Consider the following 18,138-nt stretch of genomic DNA (forward strand, 5'->3'; position numbering starts at 1 on the left):
TTTCGTTGCAGATTGTTCAGATCATTGAGACTATACAGAAAATTTTAAACAAAACTTCTGATCGCGAATTGTTTAATAGCCTTTTTCCACCTCACTAAGTTTTTCTACGTTTTTTAAAGTCCCGTTTCGGGGTTTCCATCTGCACGAACCGAAAAAATATGGGCAACGGTAAAATTCTCAATATGGCCGCTATGAAATGTCAGCTGTTCAAATGTAAACACGAGTTGGCGGACAATTCAAAAAACAGCACGCGCATTTTAAAATAGAAAATTTTCTTAAATTTCAGGATTTTTATGAGGATTTTGACGAAGTGGAGGGAAAATTAAGGGAGTATAGAGTATGGGCTATTGCCAATAGTAAAGAAATCGCAATATGTTTGGGGCTATGTACATAAGTAGATTTGCTGGCAGCAATGTAATATTTACATAAATACATTTACTTTTATCAACGGCATGGGTGTTTTTGGGAGCGCGATGTTCCTGGAAACAACGATTCATTTTTTGAAGATAATTTTCGAATTAATAGGGAGGAGTTTGGCACCCTTATGGAGCGCCTTTGTGGATTGGGCAAAAAAGGCACTACATTTCTCCTCCCATAACTCGAACAACATAGCCTCGTGGATGCCACTCCACGATATTGACGGCTTGCGAGTTTTTTGGCTAATTTAAAATAAACAATTTGCTTTAAAAAGCAAAATCAAATTTTTATTTTTCTATTTTCATACCTTGGCGCACTTTAATGTCAGCTGTTTTGTTAGTGGTGAGCTCTTTTTCGTTGTCATATCGATCAAAATATCGCATAATTACCCAAAAAGTGCGTTCGCTACTTCTACGTAGCTCGCGAACGTAGAAAAACCGACTTTTTTTTCTTATGGGTTTTTACATGGGGCGAACGTAACATTCGGCCTGAACGTGAAAAAACCAAAGAAAACCAAAGAAAACCGTGCGGTGGAAAAAGGCTATAACATCTTATTGAAATAAATACTGCCGATATAATTTTTTTCATTCAATATAATTGACGTAAAAAAAAACCTTCATGAAGAGTTCAAACATTTCTTAAAAATATAATATATTATGATTTGGATAATGTAATTGGTTTATTATTTAGGTTTTTACGATTTTTGTAAATATTTAATAAGTAACAATGAAACTGATATGTGTAAAAGCGTCCACGCTGAAAATTTGCAAGAACGACAAATGGATAATTGTTGTTATGTGCAAGGGAACTTAGTCAAATATGGACATATAGAGAGCCTATCAAAAATAAAGGTTAAACAATATCTATTAATGAAGTTTTTATGTCTATAAATCCACGTAAAACAAAAAAGGCGGAGAGAGATCGATCAATGCAAACGAAGCTGTTTTGTCGTTTCTGTTTATGATTAAAAGAATATTATTTTATTTGTAATGATGATAATTTTTTTTATGTACCACGGTTTAAAGTATAATTGTATTAATAATAATTCTCAATGAATTTATATAATTTGGCTACAAAAATATCGATGTTTTTCATAACTAATCGATGATTACACACATCGATATGTTGAGGCCGTCTGTGTCATCGGCATTTTTCCACCTCTAAAAAGTATAGCTAACAAGTTGGTTGACGGTTTATTAAATTAAGCATTAAATAAAATCAAAATTTTGAATCGAACATTAGTCAAATCTTACACAATGAATACGAATATTGTACTCTTAGCTTGTTTTGTTGTCTTAGCCACACATTCGGCACTGGCGCTAAAAGAGGACGATTGCGAAGGTACGTAAAAATTCTAGTGTGCCGAGTTGAGTGTTGGCCACGTAAGTACAAAATCTTCTGTATGAATTTACACTGTATGTAATTCTAGTTTGTGTGAAAACTGTAAGGCGTTTTGCCGACTCACTTGACGATGCGACGAAAAGGACTACAAGCTAATCGAAACATCCTTCAAGAAGTTTTGCAAGACGCAGAAAAATAAGGAGCACAGATTTGTAAGTAGAAGGTCATTTCGCCGGCCGATAGTAACACGTTAAAACGAAAGAAAAAAAAAATTGACAAACACTTACATACGTGTTTTTATTTTCCACGTAGTGCTACTATCTCGGAGGTCTTGAGGAGTCTGCGACGGGCATATTGAATGAACTGAGCAAGCCCTTGAGTTGGTCAATGCCCGCTGAAAAAGTGTGTGAAAAGCTGAAAAAAAAGGACGCGCAGATTTGCGATTTACGTTATGGTTTGTCCTTTATATCAATTTATAGTATATTAATTATATTAATGTTATCCTTTGACTTTGCAGAGAAACAAATAGATTTGAACAACGTTGATCTCAAAAAGCTGAAGGTCCGTGACCTGAAAAAGATTCTCAACGACTGGGACGAGAGCTGTGACGGTTGCCTGGAAAAATCTGACTTTATTAAGCGCATCGAGGAGCTTAAGCCCAAATACTCTCGCAATGAACTGTAAAGAATTAATGCTTAATTTAGCTATTTACTAGACATATACAACACACACACACACCCTCTCAAGGAAATAAACGCCCACAAACACACACATAAATATAGTTAATTTACAATTTTGATAGACTTTGAAAAAAATAAATATCTATTTTGAAATAAAAAATGTGAGAGAACATAAATAATAAACTCGTATGTTTTATTAGACATTTAATTTTTTTATTTTCACATGTTAAAAATATTCTCTGCTTACAAAAATTACGTACATTTTTTTTTTTTGACAGTGATACATTAATATTAAAGTAATTCAATTGCACTTATTAAGGCCTCATAAATTAATGTTATACGTATACATAAATATCTGTACTGGTGAAGACAATTTTTTTAAATATTAAATTAAAATTATTAGTCACACATATGAGCTAAGCTCTATTAGTACATATTATCAACTAAAAGGTAGGATGTGAGCGTGAAGTAAACCCAATGACAGAATTGGATGGATGATGTTGATTGAATTGGGACCTTTAGAGTCCGCACCATCTTATTAACGACGGTATGGCTGCTTGTTGTAGCGACCACGTTCGCTTTCCTCTGATAAATTAACGTATTCGCTGTAGACGACACACCAACAATATGTGAGCACAGCTGAAAGAAAACAAATGTAAATTTTACTGGATTCGACAAATTGTAAATAATAAATTTATATGCATTATTATTATTATCTCGCATCTTATACACTCGCATCTTATATAAACATCTTCAATTTTTTTTTCAGTTTGAGCTGGGCATTGGTACTTCGGCAAATAATTATTTTCACAATTTGTATAATAAAGCTTTTTGGGCATATGTTTGAGAAATTTCTGAATTTGTTTACTGTTTAAATAAAAAAAGAATACTATTAAAAAATGCTCTGTTTAATAAACGTTGTATGGCCCTGGACCGCAGGGTCCAGGTAATGATTGTAGAGATAATCGTAATAATTATTTCTGCTAGGCTTGCCATCAATGCATGACCACATGTTTGTGTTGCACCAGAGTCATGATTACAATTGAGTATCTACTGTTTTGCCAGGCATATTACTTTATTGTGTGTGGTAATAATAATATTTAGTAATACTAATTGTGGGCTGAATAGTTCGCGCCTCATTTGTGCTGTGCTGTGCCACTTCTGACTTTCAGCACTATATAGGCAAATTACTGATTATATGAGAAATAAACGAACAGATAGACTCTAATAACCTATTTCTTCTGCACCAAAAAACCTCGGTTCTTTTCTGTTCAGGTCAAATGTTACATTCGCCCCATATTAAAATCCATGAGAAAAAAATCGGTTCGAACGCAGGAGACCTGAGTGGCAGTGGAAATAGGCTATAAAAGTGTGATCCGGTGCTCAAAATCGCATATGGATCAATGTCGTTACTGATAGTGTTATATACCTACCACAACATATTAAACCGAAAATTAGCCAAAGAACACCGGTCAGCACGAATCCATCGATGAAAAAGACGACACCAGTGTAGATAACAGAAATCAGCAAGCCAATGGCGATCATAATTCCGAGTACTACCCAAGGCACCATAAGAAAATGATTGCGCTGTGTCAGACGAAACGTTAGCATCGAAATGTAAAATATTGAAAAATATTTTTGAACGCACCTTAAGGACTCCAGCGATCATCAAAAGTGATATAAGAATAGTCATACAAAGATTTATGACAAGAATAATTTTTGCCACGTCATTTGGAATAAAATCAAAAACAATTGTCTTGAAATGCACACGAGTTGTAAATATGACAATTATTGTGATTATTGATAGCACAATTGCCAGAATTCCCGATATAACAGATCCATTTCGAGTCGACTGGCATAAGCAGCAGGAGTTGACGAGTGGTTTCGGCATTTTGTATGAGATTTATTGACTGGGTTGGCTGGATCTGTAAAGATTAACAGTTTGTTAACACACGTATTTGAAAGAGTTGTATGGCAAGCAATAATTTATCAATAGTTTACAGATGCTTTGATACTAATATTTAGTGAGACATTTTCTTATAAATGGAGCTTATATTCAACAACACATCGACGAAATATCTTAAATGAAAATTCAGTACTATAGATATACATATAGTATAGTATATTAATAATAAAAGTAAAAATATGTGACTGTAGTTACAAACTATATCAACGGATTAAATTATCTCCGACCATGTTTACTTGTTTTTGCAAGTCTCATGACGAATTTTATATTAGGAAAATTGCGTATCGCCAACAATATGCGGGAATTCCGGAGGCTGATATCATCACACCAAATGCTTGGGTCAAGGCTTTCGGGCATTATCAATAAATTAAACAAATGCTTAACATGCAGAGTGAATAGCGGCAGCTCCAATTTGATTTTTTAACATGTAAATTTAACCAGTCCGAATTGTATTCCTTTTTGTATCTATCATCTGCATTCAACCCGAATAGTTTGTTGAATGCAGCTGATGTTTATGCCTGCAGATATACGATGTTACTTTTGATGAGATAATCAGTAATCGCACAGTAAAATCTCTCGCCACACATCGTTCAACGATTCTCAATTATATTTTGAATGACTCAATTTTTTTTTTATAAAATTGTATTTAACCGGAATTTAAATAACTTTGAACGGAATTTGTATGTTAAAATAACGTTTTTCCGTAAAATATGTTTTCAGCATAAAAAGGGCTGATAATTTAAGAGAGCGCAGTTCCTTACAATCTCTACATTGGCGATTAAAGTTGTTGCTTTGGCAGCTGCTGCCACATACATACATATTTACATATGTATATATCAAACTAAATTTAAAATAACATTTAAATAAATTTCCAACTAACTTAGGAGAATTTAAAGAGCTGTAATAAATTTCCAAAAATATTCTTGTTCGTCCCAATGAAAATATTCAATGCACTATCTATCTATTGCGAAACTTCAAAATCTTCTCGCAATGTTGGTAAATGTTATACGGAACTCTACAAGTACGATTGTGAATGCTGGCAATGTAAACATCGCAAATGTGTACCGAAAGATGTGAGAAAATCTTAAAAGAGAGAAATACTCGTAGAATGGCAACAAACATGCTAAACAAATTACGCAATTAAATTGATGGGTTGGCGAAGGGGAGAGACTCGGGCCAAGGGGCTGCTGTGTATACGAAATGAGAAGTAAACTTTTAAGGGGCTGATTTCAAAAACACGTTGTGCTATAGCTGGGCATAATTACATACATATGTATGTATGTACATATGTACATATATTAAGGTCGGTGTGCTTGCTTGTATACGATTACCCAGGCATGTGTTATGCTTTGAACAAGTTTTCGATATTATTTGTTGTTGTTGAGTAATATTAATTCATATTTAAGTTTCTCATTCAAAAAACAGCAAAATTGGTTTGGAATTAATTTAAACATCCAAAATCAGAAGAATTTAAATCCTTGGTAAAACTTATTTCTTTGCTAAACTTTTATTGCAAATAATACAAAAATAAACACATGTAACATATGTACCTATTTATCGCCGTGTACTAAATGCGCAGTTACCGCAGAAAACTAGGGCTTCTATCTAAAATTACAAAACGCTTCAGTTGCCTCTGACTTTATTCATATGTATATTCTCTTTTCCATGTACAGTGTGTACATTACAATATATAGTCTGAGTCTGTGCCAGATGCAAGATACTAAATACTACATAGAGTACTTGAGGCTCTTGATGCGGTTATGAGGAAACCTACGCCAGTGGAATGCAAACAATTCAAGTATGTGAGCCAATATCTACGTACACTTAAGAAGATAGGAGAAACTGCTAATAGTAAGTTTCTTTGCCAGAGATACACAACGATCGCAATGTTCTAGCGAAAAGTTGAGTAATTTGTGCGCAACACTGGCCAGTTATAGACAAATGTGATAGCCATCTGTTAATAGTTCAAGTAATAATCACACATATGTATGTATGTATATATTTAAAGATGACGTTAACTTCCGCTTGTGTGCAGTGTAAACGGAATGAAAAGCTGAATGTCGTCATAAATAGCTCGCAAACATCACAGAGTCAAGTTCAAGCGAAAGAGTGGGTGGACAAAACTCGCGCGAGTCCAACGCGTTTTGCTGGCAACATTTTTAACGAATTCCCGAGGCAACGGCTGCTGTTGTCAGTGAGTGTGTGGGCTTAAGCTGAAAAGTGCTTAACAAGCGCAACTTGCTACGATTGTCATTGCACCGTGTTGGGTTGCCGCATTGCAACATCTTGTGTGTTATTTAATTTTTAAGTTGACGCGAAGAAAGCAATTTTTAATATTTATAAAAAAGTAAAATGTTTCCATATAAGAATGTGAAAGCTTAAAACAAGTAAAATTAAAAAAAAAATAGTTTTCAATTGAGGAGCTAACATATTCCTATTCCATTTAATTTAAATGATTTTTTCAATATGCAATTCCAAATTACAATAAGTTCGGAAAAATTATCATTTTCAATATAATAAATTGGTATTTTTCCGTTCACCAGACATAAAACAAGCATCACACAAAAACAATGGCGCTAGCCTGAATATGGGTCATTGAAGTTCCTCTTTATCCATCTCTACACCCGCCTCCGGCGTGGTCAACTAACGGCTAAAACAATTTATGTGTACATTGAGCGTTTTGTTTATTGAACATCCACACTTGCAGTCACATACGTACATTCGTTTGCATGTATATACATATGTATATATGTATGTGCTTGTATCTGCCATTTATCATTAATCGTGTGCCCCTATCAAATCGGGCATCAATTATGTATGTTAACCGTAATTGTTCTCGGCATCAACATCGACTAACTTTTACACTTCTAGTGTAATTACCTTTGACATTTGTTGCGTTACTTTTTACGCTGTGGACAAAGAAAAGCACAAAATAAAATCAAGTGAATTGCCAATCGGTTTCGACAATGTTTAAATTACTTAATCCCAAGTCCCTGGCTAAAAAACTGAACAACTAAACTTTAAGTGCCTTGCCAAACCGGTCAAAAATCATTCTCCCAAATTCGACAAGTTGAAATTTCTGACTTCGTTTTTGTTTTTTGGTGTTTTGTTTACAGACTTGAGTTGAAACTTGGTTTTTAAAAAATAAATATAATAAATATGTGGCACTCTTGGTTTCTAATTTATTGACTGGCAAACTTCATGAGTATTAATCGATTAAAGTTGCTGCAGATGTATTAACTCATACTCGAACTCAATTGCTGCCTTTTTATTCAATTAATATTTGCGCTGCCGGACGCTGTTCATTGTATACGAAAGTTTGTATCTACATATATAGAAATATTTTGTGGTATGTATGTATCTATAAAAAGAAAAAACATTTTTTTATATGTAGTCAATAAAAGTTGTCAACGACGTCATGGTCATGAACAAACATTGAACGCGTTCGACTAAAAAAAACAAGTTAACCCCAGAATTTTGTTTTTCTCAAAGTAAGAAAAAACACATTTGTGATTGCGCTCAAAATGATTCATTTTTGAAACGAACCTAACACAACCATACCACAGAGTAAATTATTATAGTCTCAAGGTCGCAATATATGTGCTCTCAGTTCTACAGATATAAAGCTCTATATATTTTAAACAAATTAAAATGCTTTTAGCCTCATTTAGGTGGTCCAGCAAGCTACCACGTTTGACGTTTATAATGGAATGAATTATTTCCATCTTGCTTAAGCAATTTGAGAAAAATGTAGCTAAATGCTAGGTCAAGGCAGTACATCTTTCCGCAATATTAGTTTTGTACCACTGTGCCGATGTTAGCGCCGACATTCACCTACGTATGTATGTATGTATGTAGGTGCTCGACGGCCTCATTTATAGCATTAGAACATTTTTATAAAAATAGTCTGTGTATTCCACAAAGAACTCTTCTAGTTTATCTAGATATCTTTTTGATTGCCTTGTAAATTTTAACCTTCGCGTTTTGTTGCTCTTGGCTTTCCTACAAAAATATTCTGTACTTACAATAAAATAAATGGGTATACTTTCAAATTAGTAGAGAATACGTACATTTATAGAATTTATTTGATTTAAATATTGTCATATTATTTATTGATTTATTTACGTGTTTAATTATTACACAAAATAATATAATAACTAAAAGAAGGGAGTGCTTAGCTACTATGGCCTTCGACTCAATTTTGTCACAAGTTTTTCCACATTATAAAAAAAGTAAGTATTTTTTAATAGAGGATATTTTAATTTTTAATGACTGAACGTTATTGAACATTTGAATGATGATCGCGGTGCATATAAACTTTAAATGTATATACGTATTTTATGCATTTAAAAAAAAAAGAACCTTGCAGGTTGTTGTCTCTGGATTTTATGACATCACGGTTCGAATATGTACTAGTGAAAGATGACGCTGACATCATAGTTCCATATTTGTCTATCATATTATTAGTAGGGGAATAGATTATAATCTCAAGGACATATTATGCTCGCCATTTGAGGAACAATACACAAACTCCGTGTATAGAGCTCGGTTTCAAAAATACAAATACATTTCTGTTATATTATCAGTACATTGCGTTGAATGCCGACAATAAATTGAGCATTGGGAAACAAAACATACTTTAGTCTAATAATAATATTAAGCTGTTCTGGTTTTGTTTTGGTATTTGTTTAGAGCATTAATCATAATTATATAGCTGCCTTTGCAGGCGCTCAGAAACTCGCTTCGCTTTTCAACGTGAGTATGTGAAGTCAAAGTCAAGCGCTCATGATCATTTGAATATTGAAATTGCTGGCGACGACAGTGACAACGACAAGCTAAATGAAATTGAATATATTTTGTATAAATAACACTAAAAAAAATACTCGACTGTGACTTCGAATCGCGACTGTCTACGGCTGACGATCGCCTCAGACTGATATTGCATGAAAGGAGTGGGGAGGAGAGGAAGAGGCCATCAAGAGGCACAGAGCACTGGGGACGCGACTATATGTAGCTGGTGCTCCTACATCAACTAAATGCTGCACGCCTGTTATTTTAATTTTGTAGCGATCGTTTATCACTTGATTTGCATTTGGCGATCCATCGATTATCGATGCCTAGGCGCACTCACACACAGTTTAAAAAACTCAATTGCATTCGTTTGCTGATAATGTCAGACACTTGGCATTTACAATTGCATTTCGATGGGAATCCAAGACTGCCAAAACCGTTCGCAATTAGCTGATTACACTTACACTTTTTAGATAAGTCGAACACCAATATGTTCAAGGAAACCCTTTTGGGTCTGTTGTTGAAAATTGACTACAATGAATTAATTTTTGCTTAACAGAGATTTAACAGTATTGAATATTATTATTGACGAGACTTTTTTTCACGTTAGTAGCGCAAGACGCCGTTGTGCTTCCCTCGAGTTTCGCGTTTCGACTGAAATCGCATGTGAATGTTCATGAGAGTCGCATATAGAGGCGATCGCATCACCAAATGGCAAGCGTTTTGCTCTCTTTGCTGAGCCGCCACGACCTCTCACTACAGTTGCTTAAACCCATGATACAATTATACAAGGTAGTCTCGTCGGAAAAAGCTGTCCGACTTTAAACAAAACAATGAGTGCGAGTGAAAGAGTCTCAGCACAGCAGTGTGAGCGAGACGACAATGAAATGCGCATTAACCCTTTGACGATGCAATTAATATTTACATATTTTTTGAAGCTGATATTAATGTCTCTTTAACATATTTTTAAAATGTAAATTGTTTACGAACAATATTAATAATATATATGAGAATTCTCTAATTCTCGAAAATGTTTTTAATTCTATCCGTGTCTACGGCATACATTGCAAAATGTCATTTTGCGCAAGGGTTAATTGCAGAAACAAATTCGTCCGCAGACAACCTCTTGCGTCGAAAAACGAATGCGTACTGACGAAAGCTTTTTCCGACGAGACTACCTTGTATAATTGTATCATGCTTAAACCGACAGAAACTGCGACACCACATACATATATACATATGTACGTATACGTTGATTAAGTTTTTATCACGGTATGCTAATGTTCTAAGACCAAAAGGTTATTTTGTTACCTATTGGAGCTTTCGTGCAGAGCTTTCACTGCGCTGACAGCTGTTAGCACAAACCTGTTCTTTTTTGTTATTGTTTTCAAGCGTTTCATTTGCTTTCCGTTCATTCGGTACTAACAAGGTACTGACTAACTAACAAGAGTTTTGCACTAGAAGCCCAAGCAAATCATTAAAAGTAGCTTATTACTTCGGCATCTTCTCGTTGTCGATGTCGTTTCATTTCTTAGGATTGTTAGCCGCAGCACCCGTCGTAGACCCGACAATGCCATGAACATCCGTATTCCATGAAGTGGTTGATAACTAGTATGAGATACGCAACCATAGATATGACACTAACATGCTTCGAAGTCGCCTATTTTTGGCTTCTGACCTGCTTGTCGGTTGCTTGTTTCACTTAAGTTTAAAATGGTAAATACGAGATTCAACTTATTGGCAATTGGACTTCTTGAATTTTAAATGTGAAAGCTACTGTGAGTATCGACGAAATACTAATACATTGCGTGAGCTATATTTCGATATATCTAAATATATTACTATTTACATATAAATATGATAAAGAAGAAAATATATCAAAGCACTTGGAGATTGAAATATGCTTTTTTTCTGAACGCAAAATTTTCACGAATCCTAAAAACTATAGTTGCTGTGCTGTTAAAAATCGTAATTTTATCTTTTTATAGCCTCTATAGGTGTTCATATGGAAAGAAGGAAAGACGTAAATGACTCTTCTCGGATGTTGACGCTGATTAAGAATATTTTTGGGAAAATCCTTCCCGTCATTATATTACCTGCGAACACTTTTTTAGATCAAAACTTGCAAAACTATGTCTCAGGTTTAGAGTGATTTAAGTGATACCCAATTTTTTTTATTTTTAGTTACATTTTGCAAATTAAATGATAATAATGTGCTGTGTTGCACGTTACAAAAAGAGTAAGCGACTTTTATTTTGACAATTTCAAATGCAGTTATTAACGAATAATGAATAATAACGTATAGGAAAATAATATCTGAAACAAAGTTGAGATTGATACTTTGCGAGAATAAAATATTTTGAGTCAAAAACGTTATAGTTTATTCCAGTAGAATTAAGTAAAGAATTGAGAGAAGATGATTTAGAGGGATATATCTTAAACATAAAGATACCCGTCACCCATTTTAAATAAACCCAAAGTCTACAAATATACCACAAAAAGCACAAAAACGTATCGAAGGTCATATTTGGTATATTGAAATATAATATACGAAATATATCAGAGTACTAAATATACCAGATTATCAGCTGAAGCAACTAATAGCGTATTTCCACTGCACCAAAAACATCGGTTTTTTCTGTTCTTTTCCGTTCAAGCTTAAGAAAAATACCAAACTACCAAATAGAAACGCTGCACTGCGTTGTTTCCAATACATATTTTAAAACTATTTTAATATAATAGCTATTTGTGCAATATAATAGCTCGTATTTGGGGTTTCCATTAGCACGCACTCAGGTAAATTTTACGTATGGCCGCTCTGAAATGTCATCTGTTTAAATAAACACAACCAGTTGGCGAAAAATTTAAAAAATCAGTTACGCGCATTTTAAATGGAAAGTTTCTTAAATTGCAAGATTTTGATGAGGATTTTTGACGAAGTGGAGGGAAATTAACGGAGTATAGGCCATTGCCAATATTAAAGAAATCGCCATCTGTTTGGGCCTATGTAAGTAGAATTGCTGGCAATGTAATATTTACATATGTAAATGCATTTACTTTTTTAGCACGGCATGGCTGTTTTTGGGTGCGCGATGTTCCTGGAAGCAGCGAATCTTTTTTTGTAGAACATTTTCGAATTAATAGGGAGGAGTTTGGCATCCTTCGCCTTCGTTGATGGCCAAAAAAGGCACTACATATCTCCTCCCATAACTCGAAGAACAAAGCCTCGTGGATGCCACTCTACGATATTGTCGGCTTGCGAGTTTTTTGGCTCATCTAAATATAAAAAATTTGCTTTAATAAGCAAAATAAAATTTTTATTTTTCTATTTTTTCATACCTTGGCGCACTTAAATGTCAGCTGTTTTATTAGTGGTGAGCTCTTTTTCGTTGTCATATCGATCAAATTATCGCATAATTACCCAAAAGTGCGTTTCGCTATTTCTACGTAGGCTCGCTAACGTAGAAAAAACCACCATTTTTTCTTATGGGTTTTTACATGGGGCGAAACGTAACATTCGACCTGAATGGAAAAAACCGAGGTTTGGGTGCCGTGGAACATAGGTCTATATAATGTATAATATCTCTACATACATACAAATAAAAATAAATTAAAATTAATACTTTTGTCGTGTGGACTTGAATTGGATTGCCCATATATAATTTAAAGAGACGGAAATGCCTTCTTCTGTCATTTCTGGGTAAACGGGTATAACGGTATTAACATCATCTGGCAGTATTTGTTCCTAACAGGAAATATGAAAGTTTTTAACATATTTTTTAAATAGTTATTTGTAGTCATAATGTAAATTAAATTCATTTTAATTTCATTTGAATTTTAGCAATCAGTTTTTTAGTGATTTCAATAACAATGTGTTCTACCTTTTCCAACACATTTACGGATCAACCTAAAACTCGTGAAGTAAACATGGAATATAACTTTTATGTAACAAAATCATCATTGATAGAAACATGAGTTAGTCTACTATTCATGTAGAGTTTTATTTATTTTCATTATATTCTTTCATATACTGTAATAACAAAATACATATATAATCTACGCCTTATAGTTGGTTCATATAGTTTCAGCTGTTTTCTCGGCAAGTATAAATAGTTAAATTCGTCCGCAGACAACCTCTTGCGTCGAAACACGAATGCGTACTGACGAAAGCTTTTTCCGACGAGACTACCTTGTATAATTGTATCATGCTTGCGACACACCACATACATATATACATATGTACGTATACGTTGATTAAGTTTTTATCACGGTATGCTAATGTTCTAAGACCAAAAGGTTATTTTGTTACCTATTGGAGCTTTCGTGCAGAGCTTTCACTGCGCTGACAGCTGTTAGCACAAACCTGTTCTTTTTTGTTATTGTTTTCAAGCGTTTCATTTGCTTTCCGTTCATTCGGTACTAACAAGGTACTGACTAACTAACAAGAGTTTTGCACTAGAAGCCCAAGCAAATCATTAAAAGTAGCTTATTACTTCGGCATCTTCTCGTTGTCGATGTCGTTTCATTTCTTAGGATTGTTAGCCGCAGCACCCGTCGTAGACCCGACAATGCCATGAACATCCGTATTCCATGAAGTGGTTGATAACTAGTATGAGATACGCAACCATAGATATGACACTAACATGCTTCGAAGTCGCCTATTTTTGGCTTCTGACCTGCTTGTCGGTTGCTTGTTTCACTTAAGTTTAAAATGGTAAATACGAGATTCAACTTATTGGCAATTGGACTTCTTGAATTTTAAATGTGAAAGCTACTGTGAGTATCGACGAAATACTAATACATTGCGTGAGCTATATTTCGATATATCTAAATATATTACTATTTACATATAAATATGATAAAGAAGAAAATATATCAAAGCACTTGGAGATTGAAATATGCTTTTTTTCTGAACGCAAAATTTTCACGAATCCTAAAAACTATAGTTGCTGTGCTGTTAAAAATCGTAATTTTATCTTTTATAGCCTCTATAGGTGTTCATATGGAAAGAAGGAAAGACGTAAATGACTCTTCTCGGATGTTGACGCTGATTAAGAATATTTTTGGGAAAATCCTTCCCGTCATTATATTACCTGCGAACACTTTTTTAGATCAAAACTTGCAAAACTATGTCTCAGGTTTAGAGTGATTTAAGTGATACCCAATTTTTTTTATTTTTAGTTACATTTTGCAAATTAAATGATAATAATGTGCTGTGTTGCACGTTACAAAAAGAGTAAGCGACTTTTATTTTGACAATTTCAAATGCAGTTATTAACGAATAATGAATAATAACGTATAGGAAAATAATATCTGAAACAAAGTTGAGATTGATACTTTGCGAGAATAAAATATTTTGAGTCAAAAACGTTATAGTTTATTCCAGTAGAATTAAGTAAAGGATTGAGAGAAGATGATTTAGAGGGATATATCTTAAACATAAAGATACCCGTCACCCATTTTAAATAAACCCAAAGTCTACAAATATACCACAAAAAAGCACAAAAACGTATCGAAGGTCATATTTGGTATATTGAAATATAATATACGAAATATATCAGAGTACTAAATATACCAGATTATCAGCTGAAGCAACTAATAGCGTATTTCCACTGCACCAAAAAACATCGGTTTTTTCTGTTCTTTTCCGTTCAAGCTTAAGAAAATACCAAAACTACCAAATAGAAACGCTGCACTGCGTTGTTTCCAATACATATTTTAAAACTATTTGTAATATAATAGCCTATTTCCACTGCACTCAGTTTTTTTACGTTTTTGAAAGTCTCGTTTTGGGGTTTCCATTAGCACGAACCGAAAAATATGGGCAACGGTAAATTTCTCAATATGGCCGCTCTGAAATGTCATCTGTTTAAATAAAAACACCAGTTGGCGAAAAATTTAAAAAACAGCACGCGCATTTTAAAATGGAAAAGTTTCTTAAATTGCAAGATTTTGATGAGGATTTTGACGAAGTGGAGGGAAAATTAACGGAGTATAGGCCATTGCCAATATTAAAGAAATCGCCATCTGTTTGGGCCTATGTAAGTAGAATTGCTGGCAATGTAATATTTACATATGTAAATGCATTTACTTTTTAGCAACGGCATGGCTGTTTTTGGGAGCGCGATGTTCCTGGAAGCAGCGAATCTTTTTTTGTAGAACATTTTCGAATTAATAGGGAGGAGTTTGGCATCCTTCGCCTTCGTTGATTGGCCAAAAAAGGCACTACATATCTCCTCCCATAACTCGAAGAACAAAGCCTCGTGGATGCCACTCTACGATATTGTCGGCTTGCGAGTTTTTTGGCTCATCTAAAATATAAAAAATTTGCTTTAATAAGCAAAATAAAATTTTTATTTTTCTATTTTCATACCTTGGCGCACTTAAATGTCAGCTGTTTTATTAGTGGTGAGCTCTTTTTCGTTGTCATATCGATCAAAATATCGCATAATTACCCAAAAAGTGCGTTCGCTATTTCTACGTAGCTCGCTAACGTAGAAAAACCACCATTTTTTCTTATGGGTTTTTACATGGGGCGAACGTAACATTCGACCTGAATGGAAAAAAACCGAGGTTTTGGGTGCAGTGGAAATAGGCTATAAATGTATAATATCTCTACATACATACAAATAAAAAATAAATTAAAATTAATACTTTGTTCGTGGTGGACTTGAATTGGATTGCCCATATAATTTAAAGAGACGGAAATGCCTTCTTCTGTCATTTTCTGGGTAACGGGTATAACGGTATTAACATCATCTGGCAGTATTTGTTCCTAAACAGGAAATCTGAAAGTTTTTAACATATTTTTAAATAGTTAATTGTAGTCATAAATTAAATTAAATTCATTTTTAATTTCATTTGAATTTTAGCAATCAGTTTTTAGTGATTTCAATAACAATGTGTTCTACCTTTTCCAACACATTCTACGGATCAACCTAAACTCGTGAAGTAACATGGATATAACTTTTATGTAACAAAAATCATTGATAGAAACATAGTTAGTCTACTATTCATGTAGAGTTTTTATTATTTTCATTATATTCTTTCATATACTGTTAATAAAAAAATACATATATAATCTACGCCTTATAGTTGGTTCATATAGTTTCAGCTGTTTTCTCGGCAAGTATAAATAGTTAAAACCAATTTTATATAAATTAAAAAATAAAATCAATTAAAACTCAAGAAACTATCCAAAGGTAGTGGACCCCAATAAAATAATATTAAAGAATTATAAAAAGTTTATATTTTCCTTATTTAAATTTGTGAAACCCGATCTATATCAAAGGCACCAAAAATATAACCATGGATTTTAATCAGACTAATCATTATATCATCGAATCTAAAAGAAATTAAAGGAAAAATATATTTAAACAAGTCTAGACACAGAAATGATCTTTAAGACGTACATTTTAAGGATTCTGGTCATCTATCTTAGTAAGTACATCTAGCTTTAGCGAAAATGCAAAGAATATATCTATAATTTGTTTAGTCGTACTATTAATGAGTATTAAATACTTTTCTACTTTTTAATATGTACATACATTTTCAATAGTAAAAATAATACATAATATTTAACAGTATACGGTTGATTTGGCTGTATATTATGTTTTATTTGAAAATTTATATATATTACAGTAAATAATTTAGTCAGGTATATAGAGAAAAATTATGATGAGTCAGCTATGATACATAACATTAAAAATTAGCCCTTTCTGTCAGCTTCTGCCTTTTATGATGTACGGTTGGGTGTTACTATTTGACGGCTTATTAGCTATTAGCTACTGATTTCATATTTCTTGCATTGAGTAATTGATTCACTCATATTAAATATCCAGGAGGGAAATTGCCACCAATAATTGATATTTACTTCCAGATTGCGACTTTTATTCTGCTTTAGCACTTGCTATTGTTTCTCTATGCCGAATGGAGATTTGCTTATGAGCTACGACCGACGACACATGGCTGTATGACTGTATGCGACACTCTAGCTGACTCTGTTAATGTTATCTTTTCTATTTGCTCTTGCCCGCAGCAGCAGCCTCTTCATCCTTTTTTTTCTGTTTTTCTCGCATAAGTTCAGCGTCCCTAAAGTATCAGATCACATTATTATACATTTTATGCAGTTCATGTGATATCCCATTTACCTGGCTTTACGTTGTTCCACTGTCATTCCATCAGTTCTTTTGCCTTTGGTCTGTTCGGCTTGCTTCTTTTGATTTTTGGCTCGTGCCAGGTCACGTTGATTTCCGCCTGAAAGTAATAAATTAATAAAGGTTGATATAAACTTTCGATTTTGATATGCACGCATATGTACATATCGAAGCAATGCATTTACTAACATCGAAACGAGGGTATAGGTTAGAAGCGCACCACATACATATACACATAACTAGTAGTTGCTAGTATTTTGAATCGATTTATATTGAAAGATTATATCTAATACTAATGAAATTATATAAATATTGGAATATTTACTTTGATTCCAAAAGCAAAACTACATTGACAGAATCTTCACTGTACAACAATAGAATGAGAACATCAATTCTGGATTTATCCCACTTACGTGTCATTTTGTTACGCTACTGTTGGGCAGCTCCCTTGCCAATGTAATTTTGATCCAAGTCTTATATATAAATAGACTTTTTACTAGAAAATGTACATACAGTTTGTATTTCTTATTTATTTGTTAACATCAAATGGAAAAATAATTCTGAATTGAGTACTGTCACGTTCAATGAATTTGTATGTTATGCTGTGTTGCCATCCAACGAATTAACATTTTGTCAGCTGTTATTAACAGCGATAAGTTTCAATTTACAAAATAGTTTCAAATTATAAAAATAGTATTTTCAGTAGCAGAAGCGTTACACATTTTTTAAATATATCGTCAAAATTTAAATTAATTTTAAAGATATAATTTAATTCTAATAGAATTAA

The 18,138-nt window shown here is 33.4% G+C and overlaps 3 protein-coding genes across 3 annotated transcripts; 1 reads left to right on the plus strand and 2 right to left on the minus strand.

Annotated features, from left to right (window-relative positions):
- Positions 1-1,565: 1,565 nt before the first annotated feature.
- Positions 1,566-2,639, plus strand: LOC117574309 (mesencephalic astrocyte-derived neurotrophic factor homolog). Its single transcript, XM_034258118.2, is given in 5 exon segments — positions 1,566-1,758; positions 1,847-1,891; positions 1,894-1,970; positions 2,071-2,212; positions 2,276-2,639. Coding segments are annotated over 5 exon segments (516 nt in total). The 5' UTR covers positions 1,566-1,673; the 3' UTR covers positions 2,443-2,639.
- Positions 2,640-2,672: 33 nt separating this feature from the next.
- Positions 2,673-9,859, minus strand: LOC117575887 (uncharacterized). Its single transcript, XM_034260328.2, has 4 exons — positions 9,660-9,859; positions 4,087-4,363; positions 3,872-4,025; positions 2,673-3,077 (listed from the first exon to the last, which is right to left on the minus strand). The coding sequence occupies exons 2-4, from the start codon at positions 4,327-4,329 to the stop codon at positions 2,977-2,979; spliced, it is 498 nt and encodes a 165-aa protein (XP_034116219.1). The 5' UTR covers positions 4,330-4,363; positions 9,660-9,859; the 3' UTR covers positions 2,673-2,976.
- Positions 9,860-16,781: 6,922 nt separating this feature from the next.
- LOC117575889 (putative SERF-like protein) lies at positions 16,782-17,954 on the minus strand. The gene is made up of 3 exons (XM_034260330.2): positions 17,765-17,954; positions 17,346-17,451; positions 16,782-17,286 (listed from the first exon to the last, which is right to left on the minus strand). Exons 1-3 carry the CDS (start codon positions 17,769-17,771, stop codon positions 17,214-17,216), a joined length of 186 nt encoding a protein of 61 aa, XP_034116221.1. The 5' UTR covers positions 17,772-17,954; the 3' UTR covers positions 16,782-17,213.
- Positions 17,955-18,138: the final 184 nt, after the last annotated feature.

This window comes from Drosophila albomicans, chromosome 2R (assembly GCF_009650485.2).
Source record: "Drosophila albomicans strain 15112-1751.03 chromosome 2R, ASM965048v2, whole genome shotgun sequence".
Lineage (NCBI taxonomy): Eukaryota > Metazoa > Arthropoda > Insecta > Diptera > Drosophilidae > Drosophila > Drosophila albomicans.